General features: G+C 55.1%; 1 protein-coding gene across 2 annotated transcripts; it reads left to right on the forward strand.

Moving 5' to 3' along the window:
- Positions 1-30: 30 nt before the first annotated feature.
- On the forward strand, positions 31-16,729 carry MAP4K1 (mitogen-activated protein kinase kinase kinase kinase 1). Of its 2 annotated transcripts, XM_045442452.1 has the most exons (31): positions 31-1,143; positions 1,313-1,370; positions 1,490-1,580; positions 2,300-2,364; positions 3,867-3,922; positions 4,011-4,058; positions 4,240-4,282; positions 4,373-4,445; positions 5,062-5,193; positions 5,616-5,678; positions 5,786-5,867; positions 6,285-6,401; positions 6,648-6,726; positions 7,249-7,307; positions 7,384-7,427; positions 7,508-7,552; positions 8,195-8,237; positions 8,908-9,070; positions 9,168-9,250; positions 9,641-9,725; positions 10,941-11,017; positions 11,107-11,167; positions 11,963-12,071; positions 12,157-12,215; positions 12,420-12,523; positions 13,100-13,274; positions 13,526-13,588; positions 13,780-13,869; positions 13,953-14,023; positions 14,694-14,749; positions 16,550-16,729. In XM_045442452.1, the coding sequence occupies exons 1-31, from the start codon at positions 1,045-1,047 to the stop codon at positions 16,617-16,619; spliced, it is 2,463 nt and encodes an 820-aa protein (XP_045298408.1). In that variant the 5' UTR covers positions 31-1,044; the 3' UTR covers positions 16,620-16,729. The 2 variants fall into 2 exon arrangements, with proteins under 2 accessions (XP_045298408.1, XP_045298409.1); XM_045442453.1 differs by lacking the exon at positions 13,526-13,588 and having other exon boundaries at positions 888-1,143.
- Positions 16,730-16,783: the final 54 nt, after the last annotated feature.

Raw genomic sequence — 16,783 nt, forward strand, 5'->3', positions numbered from 1 at the left:
GCCTCGCGTACCGCGTTGTAGCCCCTAGAACGTGCGCGCGAACTCCCGAGGAGGAAGACGGCAGTCTAGCTGCGCGCCCGCGAGTCGTGTTGCGCGCGGTCGTGAAGTCACAAAACTGCCGGGGTGCACGTAGCAGTCCTTAGTTTGGGCCACAGCCAAAGTTCCCAGGGAGGTGCTCTCTGAGGTCCCCTTTGCCCCAGGCAGCATCCTGAGCTTTGGAGTTTCAAGCCTTGAACTTGGTCTTCACTCTCCGCCCCAACTCCCGGGATAGGGACCCGCAAAGCTGATGTCCTGCTCCACAGCGGCTGGAGTGAGGGCTCCTGGACCCTGCCGGATGGCGCTCGATCGCCTTTTGGCTCCAGTCTTGCCGGTGAAGGCTAGTGCCCCATGCGTTCTGTCTTGAGTTATATGCGTACAGATTGCTCACTGTAGGCGTGAATGCACAAGCATGTGTCATATATATAGGGGTATGTGCTCTGAGTACATCCACATGTGTTCACACAGGTATCCAGGCATGGGTACTGGTCTACGTACCGTGGGTGCATAAGCGCGTACCACTAAGTATATGTATGCACGCCAGGGAGCAGGCACCACTGCCTGACCGCTCCTGTGCGGGCCTGCCATCTCAATCTCCTCAAGCACTCAGCAGTTTCAACTGTGGTTTTTAGCCACCGCCCAGAACGGGGGAGGGGGTGCTAGGGCACCCCCCCCCCAGATCATAAGATAGTTTGCATCTGGTTTACATTCAGCCCAGGGCCCTTGAGTTCGAGGGGGGGGTCCCCTGGGTCCCAAAGCAAGTTGCCCCTCACCGACAGGCTCTCAGGGCCCAGGGGACAGGGGGTGGAGCCGGCTGCACAGCGTTGTGCAGGGCACAGCCCTGTGCTGGGGCAGGAAGCGAGAGTGGGGAGGGGGGAGGCCACAGCCGGTGGAGGCAAAGCAAGGCGGGTGCAGGACGCAGGACTTGTGGGGAGGGAGGGAGGTGCCACACTCCAGCCCTGAGGCCCTGCTGGCCCCTGGGCGCGGGCCCAGCTCCAGCCCCCAGGGATGGACCTCGTGGACCCCGACATCTTTAATAGGGATCCCCGGGACCACTATGACCTGCTGCAGCGGCTCGGTGGCGGCACCTATGGAGAAGTCTTCAAGGTGAGGACACCCCTCCTTCTCCATCGCCCTCAAACCAGTGAGACTTTGGGATGAGGCCCGAGAAGGGAAGGGGATGAGAGAGGGTCCCAGTCCTTGGCTTTGGTCAGGGATGCTGAGAAGGAACTCGGGCGAATGGAGCCTGCCTGACTGCCAACTTCCCCTTTACAAGGCTCGAGACAAGGTGACGGGGGACCTGGTGGCAGTGAAGATGGTGAAGATGGAGCCTGGTGAGAAGAGGAGACGGCAGCTCCTTCCCCACACCCCTTCCCCTCCTCTTGGGACACGGTATTGCCTCCCCCATATTCCTCCCCTGCAGCGGCCTTTTCTTTCCTGTCCCTCCTCACAGACGATGATGTTTCCACACTTCAGAAGGAAATCCTCATCTTGAAAACTTGCCGGCATGCCAACATCGTGGCCTACCATGGGAGTTATCTCTGGTGATGAGCCTCAAACCTGCCCTGGGACCCCCCTCCCCGGCCCCTAGCCTGGAATCCCCATTCCTGACCTCCAATCCTGGACCCCTGTTTTTAAACTGCCCCCTCAACTTGATCCCCAGTCTGAAGTCCCACTTTTCTGACCAGAGCATTCTCCAATGTGCTCTGCAATTCAGGACGCCCATTTCTGAGCGGGAATCCCCAACAGTGGTCCCTTCATAGTAACCAAACTTGAAAACAAGGCCCCTTAAAACGAATCTTTCATCATCCTGCCTTCCAGGTCCCCCGGTTCCACTCTCTGCTCCTTTAATTCCCTAAATCCCCTGACCCCTAAATTAATATCCCTGATGTCCTAGTGATGACCTCTGTCCCCTAGACCTGACACCCTGGGCCCCTCTATCCCCCCCTTAACCTGTGCAACCTGGGAGATATCTGCCCTGTCTCCTGGGTTAGCATGGGACAGCAGAGTTAGGAGTCCTCCGGGGTTAGGAGTCCAAAGATGTGGGTTTGAGTCCTGTTGACCCTGAACATACATTTTCTCTCAGAGCCTCAACTTGCCCACCTGTAAAATGGAAGTGGAATGATCTCACTCTGGTGGGCGAGGTGGATGACAGCTGTTACGTTAAAGTTTTTGTTGAATTGGAACAAAACAGACAGTGAGCCAGGCTGTCCTACGATAATGACTTATTCCTGCCGTTATTATTACTCCTGAATTGTCGTAGGCTGCAGAAGTTCTGGATATGCATGGAATTCTGTGGGGCTGGTTCTCTCCAGGACATCTACCAAGGTGAGAGGAAGGGCAAGGGGGTTCGTCCCCCCCCCCCGCCCCGCCCCGCCCATCCCTCCTGTGTCTCTGGGGTTGTGTCTCCTGGGACTGTCTTTCTGGTCCACATTTCCCGCACTGAGCCCCACTCTGGGCCTGGGGCCTGGCCTGGTTGGTGCTAGGGATGACAGTCCAGCCCCAGTCCTTCTGCATGCAGTGATCCCCTCTGCTTTCCCCTCCCATCTTCCCCCGTCTGCATTTTCTCACCAATGTGTCTGTGGCGGTGGTTGAATATTTCTGCATTTTTGGCCCATAGTATGGTCCACGTTTTCGTTGGCTGAGTGACTGAATTCCTGATTCTCTCTCTCAACCTGCATTGCACTCTTTTGGAAAACTTGAGGGTAGCGGGGGGGTGGGTCTCTGATCGCCTCTCAATTTCTGATGGCCACCACTGTCGTTGGTCATCTTTCTGTCTCCTTTGAAGCCAAGATCTTAAATGTTAGCAAAGGAAGAAATTCATTAAGAAGTCATCAAGGAGGGGGGAAACCGAGACCCTCAGAGAGGAAGTGGCCCACACGGCCAGTCCGCTGAACCTGGTCTCCGACCACTTCTCTCTGTCTGTTGTCTCCCTGTTGTCCCCTCTGTGTTTCTATGTTTCTCAGAACGTCTTTCTTCATGTCTTTCGATCTCAGTTTGGATCTGTTCCTGTTTCTCTGTCTTTCTGTTTCTCTGTCTCATTCTGTGTGTGTGTGTGTGTGTGTGTGTGTGTGTGTGTGTGTGTCTGTGTCCCTCTGCCTTTCCTCATTTTGCAAAGTCACATCACCCCCTGCTCAGAGCCCCCTCTGGGCTTTCATTTCCCTCCAAAGAGAAGCCCAAGCTCCCCCGTGTGACCCCCCACCTGCACCCAAGCTGCCAGACTTCGCCTCCTACCACTTCTCTCCCTCCCCCACTCTGCTCCACCCACTTGCTGCTTTCCAAACCCACCAGGCATTCTCCCACCTCTACGCCTTTGCACCTGCTCTCCTGTTCCCCTCCAAGCTGGACTGATCACGTCTTCACCCCGTCACCTTCTCAGAGTAGAGTAGACTTCACCGACCACCCTGTAAAATGTCATACCCCTTCCCACACATATTTCCTGTTGTTCTTTCTTGCTTTATTTTTTTTTTTTTCTTACGATTTATTAGCATCTCATGTGCTATGCTTTACTCATCTTGTTTGTTTGTTGTCTCCCCGGAATGTTCTCACCACAAGGGCAGGGATGTCTGGCTCTTGTCCACAGCTGTCTCCCCAGTACCCCAACACAGTGCCTGGTACCCAGTAGACACAGTAAATATCTGTTTAATGAATCTGTCTCCCTCCAGCCTCATGTTCCCTGCGTTGCCCGGGGACGTCCCTCCGTCTCCCCCTCCCACTTATCCTACACGCTTTCCCTCCCCACGTGGCATCATCTCAGCCAGTGTGGGTGGGGGCCAGGGGCTCCCACGTTTCCTGGTTCCCACCCAACGCCACGGGTGTGATGTTTGCAGTGACAGGCCCCCTGTCAGAGCTCCAGATTAGCTATGTCTGCCGGGAAGTGCTCCAGGTGAGGAGAAGTCTGGTGGGCCTGGGTTGGGTTGGGCCCTGCTCCAGCCTCCGGACACTCACAGCCCCCATGTCCACTCTCTTCCCAGGGACTTGCCTATCTGCACTCACAGAAGAAGATACACCGGGACATCAAGGTAGTCTAGGGGCAGAAAAGTGGCCTTGGTGGGTGGGGGGCCCAGGAGACGGAAGTGGTGTTTGGCGGGCTCAGGGTGGTGTTGAGCTGGGCAGTTGGGAAGGGCCAGGGGATGGAGGCAGTATGGGTTGGGGGGGGTGTCTCTGACAGCCTCTAATTTCCCTCCTTCCCCCCCCCCCCAGGGAGCCAACATCCTCATCAATGACGCTGGGGAGGTCAGACTGGGTGAGTGTGATTGGTGGGGGTTGGGGGGAGTCTGGCTGGGGACCAAGGGGATAGGGGACCCCAAGTCACCATGTCTCTCTCTGCCTCCAGCTGACTTTGGTATCTCGGCCCAGATTGGGGCAACACTGGCCCGACGCCTCTCTTTCATTGGGACGCCCTACTGGTGAGGGATGCCTGGCGGGTAGCTGGGGATGGAGTGGGGGCAGTGGTTTTCCTCACCTGGATCACTGGGAATCTCCTTCCCGGCCCCTTTCCCTGCCTCTGCCTTTTTCTGTTGAACATTCTGTTTTCTTTTTGGCTGTCTCTCGAGTTTTACATTTACTTAGGTCTCTTGGTATTAATTTTTAAAAATGTTTTTATTTACTTTTGAGAGAGGGAGAAAGAGAGAAAGCATGAGCAGGGGAGAGGCAGAGAGGAAGGGAGACACAGGATCAGAAGCAGGCTCCAGGCTCTGAGCTGTCAGCGCAGAGCCAGACGCGGGGCTCGAACCCAGACCCGTGAACCGTGAGATCATGACCTGAGCTGAAGTCGGTCGCTTAGCCGACTGAGCCACCCAGGCGCCCCTCTTTGTATTGGTTTTTATTCTGATCCTTCTGTCTTGATTTTTTTGTGTCTCTATTTCTGTTTGTCTCTTCACCTTGATGTTTCTTTCTGCATCTGGTTCTCTCCATGCCCCATTCTCCTTCTCTGTCTCTCTCCCGCACCCACCCCCATACCAAGGAGTATTCCCCTTCCCCACCTTGTGTCACCGCTGGCTTTCTGAGGGTCTCTGCCCCCAGGATGGCTCCAGAAGTGGCAGCCGTGGCCCTGAAGGGGGGTTATAACGAGCTGTGTGACGTCTGGTCCCTGGGCATCACTGCCATTGAACTGGCCGAGCTACAGCCACCGCTCTTTGACGTGCACCCTCTCAGGTAGGCAAGTCCCCCTGGGCCCAGAGGCCCTGCCCCGCCCTGACCCTGAGTGCCATCCCCCAGCCTGCTGCCCCACACCAAGGCCCCCTACAGGGCACACCCCTTCCTCCGAGCTCCATCTCAGACCCCCAAGGAGCCTCTCAACCCAGAAAGCCTTTCCTTCAACCCTCCACACCGGGAGGGCTCCACCCCCTTCAGCCCTCCACCCCCGCAGCAGGGATTCCCCGAGCCTCTCTTCATAACTGCGGTAGTTCTGTCCTGTGATCAGCAGAGTCCCCTGGAAGGGACATCCCAGTGCACTGTAAAACCTAAACCTTGTTCTTGTTCTGTCCCTTGCTTTGCTCCCTGGTGACCTCCGTGCTTTTGGGGACCCCTCGAGTCATTGAGAGTCTGAACACCGTGTCCTCTCCTTACTCTTCCAGAGTTCTCTTCCTCATGTCGAAGAGTGGTTACCAGCCCCCCAGGCTAAAAGAAAAAGGCAAATGGTAGGAGAGGGGAGAGGGTGAGGGAGGGCCAGGGAGGGCAGAGCCAGAAACCATGGTCTGATGGGAGAGTCTCTGGTCTCCTCACCCCAGAACTTCTTCCTCCTAAGGTCGGCTGCCTTCCACAACTTTGTCAAAGTCACCCTCACTAAGAACCCCAAGAAACGACCCGGTGCCACCAAGATGCTCAGTGTAAACTTCCCCTCCCTTGCCTGAAAAGCCCTTCCCAAACTCACCCCCAGAATTCCCCAGGACCTCTCCAAAACTCTCCAAAATGTACCCTAGACCTTTTGCCAAGATACCCTGAGTTGCTAAAACTCACAGATTCCCAAGGGGCTCCAGACCCAGTCCTGGGTATACTCTGGAATTCAAGAGGGAGCCCTTTCCCCCGCTAAGGTACCTGTGGGATTCTCCAAGGGCCCCTGCTGGGAACCCTAGACTCTTCTAATCCTTTCTAACCCCTCAAAATCCCCCAGCCTCAGTTTCCCAGAGTTCCCTGCCTTCTTCCTCAGTTGCCCCCCCCCGATTACCTTAGGTTCTTGAGCCCGTGTCCCAGCCTCTCCCCAATACCAGCCTTCCGTCTGCTGACACCGTCCTCCCCCTCTCCAGCATCAACTGGTGTCCCAGCCCAGGCTAAATAGAAGCCTGATCCTAGATCTTCTTGACAAACTGAGGAATCCAGGGAAGGGGACCCCCGTTGTCGAGATCGAAGATGAGGAGCCTGAGGTGAGGGCGCCCCGGCTGACAAAAGCCTTGGAACCTCCCAGCCTTTGCTTAGGCTGGGCCCCGGGCCTGGAGTGCTTTCCTGAGGCCTCTCTTAGAAGGAAAAGGGGGAGGAGGGATGGGGAGCTGGGCACAGGGCTGGGGGCACAGAGGGCTATGGGAGAGCCAGAGGCTCCTGGCTGGGCTCGCAGGGTGGTAGGGGTGTCTGGGGGAGGGCCACGGTCCTGATGCAGCTGCCACTCTGCCCAGGTGCCCCCTGCCGTCCCCCGGAGGATCAGGTCCACTCACCGATCCAGCTCTCTAGGGATCCCAGATGCTGATTGCTGTCGTAAGTAGAGACGCCTTAAGCTTGGGGTTACTTGACCCGATAACGGATCCAAGAGAACCATTCTACCCTCTGTGATCCTGCCAGAGACCCTCATCGCCACCACCTGATCTCATGATAGACCCCGGAGACCCTCGTCATTTCCACACAGACCCTCAGAGACCCTTATCACTATCTGACCCCGCAAGAGACCCCAGAAAACCTCATCACCAGCTGAGCTACAAAATGGCTGTAGAGACTCCATGAGACTTCCCATAACACAAGGACTCCCCCCCCAAGAGCCCTCAGAAATCTCTGTCCGATCCCCACGACCCAAGTGGAAGCTGAAAGCAAGCACTGGATAACTTTGAGCCCCATCTCTCTGGTCCCAAACCCTGGCCCCCAAATGAGATCCTGTAAACCAAGATTTTCCCCACCCGACCAAGGGACAGCGCCAGTCCTAAGATCCTGACCTCAACCCCCCAAATTCTACCCTTTTCTCAGATCCATCTCCTCAGCTCACCGTGTTACCCTCCTCCCTTCCAGGGCGGCACATGCAGTTCCGGAAGCTCAGAGGAATGGAGTCCAGACCCACGGCCCACACGGTGAGGTGCCTCCCCCCGCTCACCTCAGATGCCCTCCCCTTCCGCCAGGCACTGCTGACCCTTTACTATCCCACAGGCCCACTTACAGCCCCCTGGAGACTTCAGGAGCAGCAGCCCTAGGTCAGGGACCCTCGGTGTGGAGGGGAGGGGGCTGGGGTATGTGAGGGAGCCGCCTGAGGGTCACGCCTGTCACTCCTCAGGAGGCAGCCGTCAGAGTCAGACGATGACTACGACGACGTGGACATGTAAGAGAGGCGTGGCCCCCAGCCCCACTGGCCCTCACCCACCCTCGCCTTCCTACAGCCACCTCGTCCCTTCCATCCGGACCCCGGCCTCCGCCCCCACTCTCCTTCCTCCTCCGGCCGCACCCGCGCTGAGCCCCGGGCTTCCAGCCCTCAGCTCCCAGATGTTGCTCTGGCCCCAGACTTTCCGCCACAGCCCTAACCCTCAAAGCCCAGCCTTCACCCGCATCTTCCCCCCTGGAAATTTCCCTCAACACCAGACCCCAACCTCCGTGCCTGCAGTCAGCCCAGCCCCCAGGCCTGGGTCCGCCTCTCGCCCACCCATCCGTTCTATGCATCTCCTCTGCAGTGGGCTCATGGGCAGAGCCCAGCACCAAGTGAGAACCTGGCCCCCAGGAGCTCATATGATCTGCATCACGAGGTGGCTGTGAAGATTCAGGCTTGACGCGTTGTCCCCACTTGATAGCCGGTGTTGTGGTTGCCAGTATCCTCACGGCTATGCTAACAGCCATAATAATCAGCTCCAGCCCAGACCGAGTCACCCCCACCCTCTTGTTCTCAGACCTCCAGTCCCAAACCACTCCCATCTGCCCCCAGTCCTTGTTACCGACACCTGTGCCTGCTTCCCCAATCTTTGTGTTCCAGCCCCACCCCTGCAGATGACATACCTCCTCCACTGCCTCCCAAGGTAGGGCCTTGGGCCAACGGAGCTGGGGGCCGGGGGCGGGGGGCTGAGGCTGGGGGCTGGGGACCAGGAGGCCAGGGTCCCTAGAGGCTGGGATACTGGGCACTCTAAGGCTGGAGTCTGGGGCGCTAGGTCCCTTGAAGTCTGGGAGACCAGGATGATGAACACACTGTAGTCAGGAAGGAGCGTCCTTGAACCTCAGGATGGGAATTCAAAGTATTTAGCCAGAGGGACACTGGTCCCAGGACTAAGCTATCTGGCATTAGCCCTTTAGTTGTGGTTTTTGTTTTTCTTTTTAATGTTTATTCATTTTTGAGAGAGAGTGCGCGAGCGAGCGGGGGAGGGGCAGATAGAGAGGGAGACACGGAATCCAAAGCAGGCTCTGAACTGTCAGCCCAGAGTCCAATGTAAGGCTCAAACTGATGGGACCTGGAGACTATGACCTGGGACCTGGAGATCATGACCTGAGCCAAAGTGGGAAGCTTAACTGATGAGCCACCCAGCCGCCCCTGGCATTAACTCTTTAGTTGATGGAGTGGGTTGTGGGCGTCAGGGTTGATGCCTGGAATGGTAGTGGGACATTGAGGGCTCAGAGCCATGAACAATGTCAGTTGTGGCAGAGGCAGGGCTGGGATCTAATGTATTTCCCCACACGTCTTCTCCATCTCCATAGCCCAAGTTCCGTTCTTCATCAGATGAGGGTCCCGGGGGCACTGGGGATGATGGGCAACTGAGCCCCGGGGTGCTGGTCCGGTGTGCCAGTGGGCCTCCCCCACGCACCCCCCATCTCGGGCCTCCCCCAGCCACCCGAAGCCCCCACCTAACTGCCCATTCAGGTAACGGGGCAGGCTGGGGCAGGAGGTGGGCAGGGGGTATGGGTTGGGCAGGGGAGGGGGGTGCTTTGGGGACTGATTTTCCCCCACCCTGTCTCAGAACCCTCACTCTGGAACCCAACCCCCCGGGACCCTGGTCAGCCCCCATTGTTGCCCCCCAAGAAGGAAAAGATGAAGAGAAAGGTGAGACCAGCTGTGTTGAGGACTCACGCCTCTAGATGCCTGGGGGTGCCTAGGGGTGGGATGGTGTGTGGGGACAGGAAGAGTAACAATGACGCTAGGTGACATTTGTTGAGTGGTGCCTTTGTGCCAGACCCCGATCTCATGTTTACACATGGTGTAAACCTTCACAGATAGAGCTTGGTATCACAGGCTGTGACATCGTCTCGCATGTCACAGATGGGGAGACGGAGGCAGAGAGGGATACATAGCTTGCCAAGGTCATAAACCTTTGAGGAGGCAGAGGCAGGATTTGAATGCTGGTGCTCTTGCGTCAGAGTCTTAACCCCTGCACATTCGTGTCCCCTCCTTCCTTTTGTTGGATCTGCTGCTCTGCCCCCGTGGCCCGCCTAGGGATGTGCCCTTCTCGTGAAGTTGTTCAATGGCTGCCCCCTCCGGATCCACAGCACGGCTGCCTGGATACACCCCTCCACCAAGGGTGGGCACTCAGGAGCGTCACGGAAAGGAAGGGGGATGGGGAGGGCCCTTAATGGAGGCACAGAGGCAGGGGTGGGGGAGGGTCTTTTTTTTTAATATTTATTTTTGAGAGAGCGCGCACATGCAAGAATGGGGGAAGAGCAGAGAGAGAGAGAAAGAGAGAGAGAGAGAGAGAGTGAGACAGAGGTTCTGAAGGGGGCCCTGTGCTGACAGCAGAGAGCCCGATTCAGGGCTCAAAGTCACAAACTGTGAGATCACGACCTGAGCTGAAATCAAGAGTCAGAAGCTTAACTGACTGAGCCACCCAGGCGCCCCCTGGGGAGGGTCTTAATAGGATGGGGAGGGGCAGAACCGAGGCAGGACCAGAGCCCAGGGTTACAGTTGGGGGTTGGGGATCAAATACGGGTAGAGTGAAAATGAATTTATGGGTGAAAATTAGGAAAGTAAGAGTTTAGGGTCCAGGAATATCAGATATAACAGAATGGTCAGTTTGGGGTATAAGTTGGACCCTTTACCCTCAGCTGGAGGTTAACGGTACAGAGGCTGGGGTCTGCATTTTGGAGTCGGAAGTTTGGGGGATGGGAATGTAGGCAGAAAGGGAAAGGATTTGGGAATGAGAGATGTGGAGACAAGGTCAGTGAGGGGTAAATGTTAAAGACCCAGCATTAGGGGCATCTGGCTGGCTCAGTCGGGGGAGTAGGCAACCCTTGATCTCAGAATTGTAAAGTCAAACCCCATGTTAGGTGTAGAGATTACTTAAAATCTTTTTTAAAAAATGACTAAAACTTATTTAAAAAAAAAAATAGAGTTAGAGTTTGAGGGGGACACACTGGACAGAAAAAGCCACATTTCAGGGGGCCTGAGTTTGAGGATCAGTGTTGAGACAAGATTAGCATTTGGGGGTCAGGACTGGGGAAGAGAAGGATGGAACTTTGGAGGCTATGTGGGGAAGCATGACTCATGTTGGGGTCAAAGTTGAGGGGACAGGGGTCAGGATTTGCAGGTCCAGCCTTGAGAGGTAGATAAGAATGAGACCAGCTTGAGCTGGCACTGGGTCAGGGTTTGAGTTCAGATTTGGGGAGACAGAGGCTGGGAGTAAGAGAGAATTGAGCATCAGGGCTGGAGGACGGACTAGCAGTGTTTGGGATCAGGTCAGGGTCTGGGAGGCCCCCCCAGGATGAGGCAGGTTCCAGTGTCCTTGTGTCTGTCCCCACAGACCAGCACCTGCTCCTGGGGGCAGAGGAAGGCATTTTCATCTTGAACCGGAATGATCAGGAGGCCACACTGGAGATGGTGAGGACAGCAGCTGGGGGACCGAGGGCAGGGGCTGGAGTTGGGGGTTGCTGGAGTCTTATGGGAGCCATCTGCCTCGTTCTCTGCAGCTCTTTCCTAGCCGGACTACCTGGGTGTACTCCATCAACAATGTCCTCATGTCCCTCTCAGGTCTGGCTGTGGGTCAGGTGGGGGGAGTGGGGTCAGAAGTTAAGGGGTCGAGAGGGGGTTGGGAGGTAGATGGGCACAGCTGAAAACAAAATAAACAAACAAAAACATAGGCTCCCCCTTCACAGAGCCCGCAGTTAAAAATCTCAGCCACTTTTTCACTGTGGGACTTGCTCCCTGGGCCTCAGTTTCCCTACCCATAAAATGGGGTTTACAGTAGTCCCACCTCAAGTCAGTTTTGAGGTAAGGTCTACAGTAAGCCTTTACATTTCTTTGACGTTTAGATGACAGTTGGAACTTATCCCACACTTTTGTGAAATAGAACGAGGGAGTAGATAGAGGGTACAATTTTGTGTTACTGTCTTATAAACCTTTTGCGTAAAAGAATTTCTAATTGACGGGGAAACACCAAGCCAAATAGGCTTCATGAGTTAGTTAATATCACATCTGTGATGACAGACTTCAAGAGAATTTCTAGATCGGTTTCTTCTTCAATTTAGTAGCGTGTGCACCTTCACCTGGCTGGCTCAGTGTCCACAGTTTCTCCTGCGGCTACCAGCACGGGAGGGTAGGGAACATACTCCTTTTCCTCACCACTGTTCACCAGAGCCAAGCACAGGACCTGGCCTAAGGTGGACATTTACAATATGTGGAGTGGAAAATGAAGAAATAAAAGTGTTTGAGACTTGAAGCCTTGGGAGTTTCAAAGGGATAGGGCCAAGAGAAGGGACAGAGAAAGGTGGCTGTGTCTGGTGTCCGTTAACTGCCTGCTTCCCCTTACACACACATACGCTGTAGGAAAGACCCCCCACCTGTATTCTCATAGCATCCTGGGCCTGCTGGAGCGCAAGGAGACCAGAGCGGGAAGCCCCATCGCTCACATGAGCCCCCACCGGCTACTGGCAAGGTACCAGCCCCCAGTGGCGCCACAGGCCCCCCGCAGTCCCCCCTTCCTGCCGTCCCTCCGCATTTACACCTGCTTTCTCCTGCAGGAAGAATATGGTCTCCACCAAGATCCAGGACACCAAAGGGTGCCGGGCTTGCTGCGTGGGTGAGAGAGAATCCTGACGGGGTAGGGTGGGGGGAACGTGAGGAAAGGGGGCGTGGCGGGGCGGGGACTGCATCTACCCAAGGGGGTTACATTGTTGAGGCAGGCTGTCAACAGCCCGGGGAAGTTGTGTGCCCTTTGGTGGGGGGGGGGGCGGTGGCGGGGGGGGAAGATTGACCCTAACCCATCCTTACCCATCTCCCACAGCGGAGGGTGCGAACTCGGGGGGCCCGTTCCTGTGCGGCGCACTGGAGACGTCCGTGGTCCTGCTTCAGTGGTACCAGCCCATGAACAAGTTCCTGCTGGTCCGGGTAGGGGGGCTGTCGAGGCTGGGGACTCTGCGAGGTTGCATGCTAGGGCCTTCCACTTGTTACGCTTCTGCTGAGAGTTTCATGAAGCCCGGCTTCTACCCGAGGCCCCGCTCCAATCTCCCCCGAGGCCCCGCCCACCTGTGGTCGGCGCCAGAGGCTCCCCCTTCTGAGAGCTTCCGGATCCTTAAGCTCCGCCTCTCACTCCAGCCTAATTATCCTTCAGGCCCTATGCCCCATTCCTCGGGTCTCTAAGGGGACCCCACTCAGATCCTTTGACTCTAAGGAGACTTTGCTGCCTGTGAGGTCACGCCCCTCCGGGGACCCCGCCTCGGTGTCATTAAGGCGGCACGCTCCAAACAAGGCACGCCAGCTTTGAGCCACATCCACCCATTTCTAAGGAGGCATCACCTCACGCCTCGGGTGCCTTAGCCCCTGAAGTTTCTAGGTGCCATCCCCCAAAACCGAGGGCCCAGGAAATATACTTGGGAAGCTCCCTGCAGGCTCTCCTCCCAGGCCCCTCCCCTCTCAGGCCCCGCCCCACGACTCTGAGCCCGCCCCTCCCTGTGCGGCCTGCAGCAGGTGCTGTTCCCGCTACCGACGCCCCTTCCAGTGTTCGCGCTTCTGACCGGGCCGGGCTCCGAGCTGCCCGCCGTCTGCATCGGCGTGAGCCCGGGGCGGCCGGCGAACTCGGTGCTCTTCCACACCGTGCGCTTCGGCGCGCTCTCCTGCTGGCTGGGCGAGATGAGCACAGGTGGGTGGGGCTGCTGGGAGGGGGTGGGCTGGGCGGCTGGGCTGTGCTTAGCCTGCGATGTAACTGGGGTGACTGGGAAAGGGATTGCAGCTGGGGCGAGGGGAGAGAGGTGGATGCATACAGCCGGTGAGATTGAGGACCCGTCGGGACCGCTGTGATGGGCGGGGTTTAGCTTGGGAATGGAGAGGGTGCCTAGCGGAGGAAGGCAGAAGCAGGGGGAGTTGGTCTTTGAACCTCTGCCTGTCAAACAGAGCACAGGGGACCGGTGCAGGTGACCCAGGTAGAGGAAGACAAGGTGATGGTGTTGATGGACGGTAAGGACCCTCCTCCCAGCCTTTCTCCACTGTTCCTGGATCTCAGCTTCACAGACCCTGTGCTTCCCAGAAATGCTGAGCCCCTCCGGGCCTTGCCCTTGTCCTGCTTTGCTTCTCAGTGAATTTATTGTACAGTCTCTCAGCATCCTTCTGAGCCTCACTCTTATAGCCCTCTCTCTACCCTCTTCCAGGGTCTCTGAAACTGGTGACTCCGGAGGGAGACCCAGTCCGGGGACTTCGAACTCCAGAGATCCCTATGACTGAAGCAGTAGAGGCCGTGGGTACGTGCAGGGATGGGAGGGCCCCCAGTCCAGAATGGAGGCTCAGTGATACCCAAGCGTAACAGGCACTGCTTGTCTCCCAGCTATGGTCGGGGGCCGGCTCCAGGCCTTTTGGAAGCATGGAGTGCAGGTGTGGGCTCCAGGCTCAGACCAGGTAAGCTTCATCCCAATGCCCACAACTCCGCTCCTTCCCCATCAGGCATCCAGTTCATCAGATGGATCAGGAGAATTGAGTCAGGGTGGGAAGCCCTGACTAGAAGCTTCCTCCAGTCTCAGTTCAGCCAGGTCCCCTTCTATACCCCAGGGTCTCTTGGGTCTAGAGCTCATTCCAGGCCACTGGGGGATCTTGTGTGAGAGAGTCTACTCTCTCTGAACCTCAGTCTCCAACTATAAAATGGGGGTCACTAGAGAGAGATGTGGGTGGTTAAGAACATGAACAGACGGGCTGGGTTGGAACCAGCTGATTGGCCTCAAGCAAATGACTTAACATTCCTATGCATTACTTTCCCCATCTGGAAAATGGGGTGAAAAATGGTCCTTAGCTCATAGATGTGTCAGATGCTGCCCATACGTGTTTGTATTGAATCTTCACCATCACATATGAGGAAGGTCCTGTGACTTCACAGGTAAGTAATCTGAGGCACAGAGAGGAAAAGGAACTTGCTTGGGGGGGTCACACAGCTGGTGAATGGTCACACAGCTGGTTAACTAGAATTACTTCTGGATCTAAGACTAAAAGTTTAGAGACCTCTCCCCCACCCCCGTTCCCTTTAAGGGAAAGGGGGAGAGTCTTCTAGATACTGAAACACACACTTTTCCCCCAGCTGCTGCAGGAGCTAAGAGACCCCACCCTCACCTTCCGTCTTCTTGGCTCCCCCAGGTATGGACTTAAGGAAGGGGAACACGGAACTGGGGAGGGGGGCTTCCAATTTGGAGAGGTGTCTTGAGGTCTCTCTAGCCACCTGTATCTTTGGCCTGGACATTCTCTCTCTTGGTCTCCCTGCTTCTATCTCTGTGCCTTATTCCCCACACAGCAGCCAAGGGGACATTTTTATTTTTTTAATTTTAATTTTCACTTTTTAGTTTGACATAACTTTAGACTCACAGAGAAGTTGCAAAAAGAAATTTAAAAATTCTTGTATCCCCTCCCTTCATTCATCCAGTTCCTCAGATGTTAACTTTTTGGTTCGTTTTTGTTTCTGTTTTTCTTTGTGTGTGTGTGTGTGTGTGTGTGTGTGTGTGTGCTTTGTTTTTATCACGTATATTTTATCCTCTTTTGTATATGTGTCATTTTTTTCTATTTGGGTGTGAACTGTTTCCCAAGTCCAAGCAAAGACATATTCTTACAGACCACACTGCAGCTGTCAAAATCAAGAAAATAACAGGAAGACATCGCTACCTTCTAATCCACATACCCGGTCTCACCGGTTAGCCCAATGATACTCTTTATAACCAAAAAATAATACTTTTTTTTTTTTTTCTGGTCCTGGAGACAATTCAAAATGATGGGTTGCATTTAAGAGTGGTGTTTCTTTAGTCTTTAGCCTGGAACAGTTCTTCAGCTTTTCTTCGTTTTTCGTGACCTTGATACTTTCGAAGAGTACAGGAAGGTTGTTTTCCAGAATGTCCCTCAGTTGGGTTTGGGGTTTCCAGGTTAAGCATTGCGGGGGCAGGGGTACCGCAGAAGTGACGGCGGGTCGTCAGTCCATCATATAATGTCAGTTTGTCCCAAGACTGGTCATGCCATCTTTGAGCATTTGGGGAAGGTGGGGTGAGTCCGGTTTCTCCACTATAAGTTACTTTTGTGCTAAAAAAAAAGTATCTTTTGCGGTGATTTGCTGAGACTGTGTAGTTATACTGTTTCTATCAGACTTTTACTCACGGCTTTTAGTATCTATTATTGATTTTTGCCTGAATGTATTTTTAGGATAGTTACCCAGTGGTGATTTCCTATTTCTGCACTCATTAGTTGGCATGCTACTGTGGGGGAAACGGTCCTTTCTCTACCACGTATGTGTGTATGTGTGTGTGTGTTTCAGCACAGTCTCCTGGATTTCCATTTTATTCTGTGGGTTACCATCTATATTAGTATCATGATTATTAATTTCGAGGCACGAGAACTCCCAGATTTAGCCAGTGAGAGCCCCTTCAAGGATCTCTTGCAGCCTTTTGACATGCCAGAGCGGTCTTTTAAAATCTAAATCCGATTGTGTCACTCTCCCCATTTAAACTCTCCCGTTAAATACCAAATCCTGGCCACAAGATAAATACCCCATCCTGGCCACAGCGCACAAGACTTTGACTTCTGCAGCCAAGCCCCAAGCTCTCCCCCCACCTCAAAGCCTTTGCATAGGCTGTTCTCTCTGTCCAGAACACCTTTCCCTGACTTTTCACCAAGTTCCCTCCCTCCTGAGCCTCTTTCGGGCTCCACCCGCTATTCCTCGGGGCACGCTGGCCAGCCCTTTGGGACAGGTTTCCATGCAATGTGTTCCGTTACATGAGTGGTTTGCAGTCATGTTATTCACTGATTCATGCTGGTCTTCGTTTTGGCCTCCTCAAGGGCAGAGACTGTCTCTGCACATCACTGCAAGAGTCCAGAACTGTGCTGGCACAGCCTCTATTAACTCCTTTGTGAATGAATGAATGAATGAATGAACTGACTTCTCTCCTCCTTCCCCAGGCCTGTGGTGGTGGAGACACGCCCAGCAGATGATCCTACTGCCCCCAGCAACCTCTACATCCAGGAATGAGTCTCTGGGGGGGGGTGTTAGGAACCAGTCCCTGCACCCCCCTCCCCAACGGACATACATTAGTGATCATGACATGGCACTTGTCTCCCAATAAACATGGCTCCAGCCTCTGCTGTCATCTTGTTCTTCAAGGGGGGAAGGGGAGGGCAGAATTCCCGGATGCC

The sequence above is a fragment of the Leopardus geoffroyi genome, chromosome E2 (assembly GCF_018350155.1).
Source record: "Leopardus geoffroyi isolate Oge1 chromosome E2, O.geoffroyi_Oge1_pat1.0, whole genome shotgun sequence".
Lineage (NCBI taxonomy): Eukaryota > Metazoa > Chordata > Mammalia > Carnivora > Felidae > Leopardus > Leopardus geoffroyi.

Excerpts from the sequence above, each read along its gene's own strand:
- MAP4K1 (XM_045442452.1), top strand. The coding sequence starts at position 1,045 with ATGGACCTCGTGGACCCCGACATCTTTAATAGGGATCCCCGGGACCAC. Across the intron at positions 7,308-7,383 it reads CCAGACCCACGGCCCACACG|GCCCACTTACAGCCCCCTGG; the intron begins GTGAGGTGCCTC and ends ACTATCCCACAG. Across the intron at positions 13,870-13,952 it reads TGAAGCAGTAGAGGCCGTGG|CTATGGTCGGGGGCCGGCTC; the intron begins GTACGTGCAGGG and ends CTTGTCTCCCAG.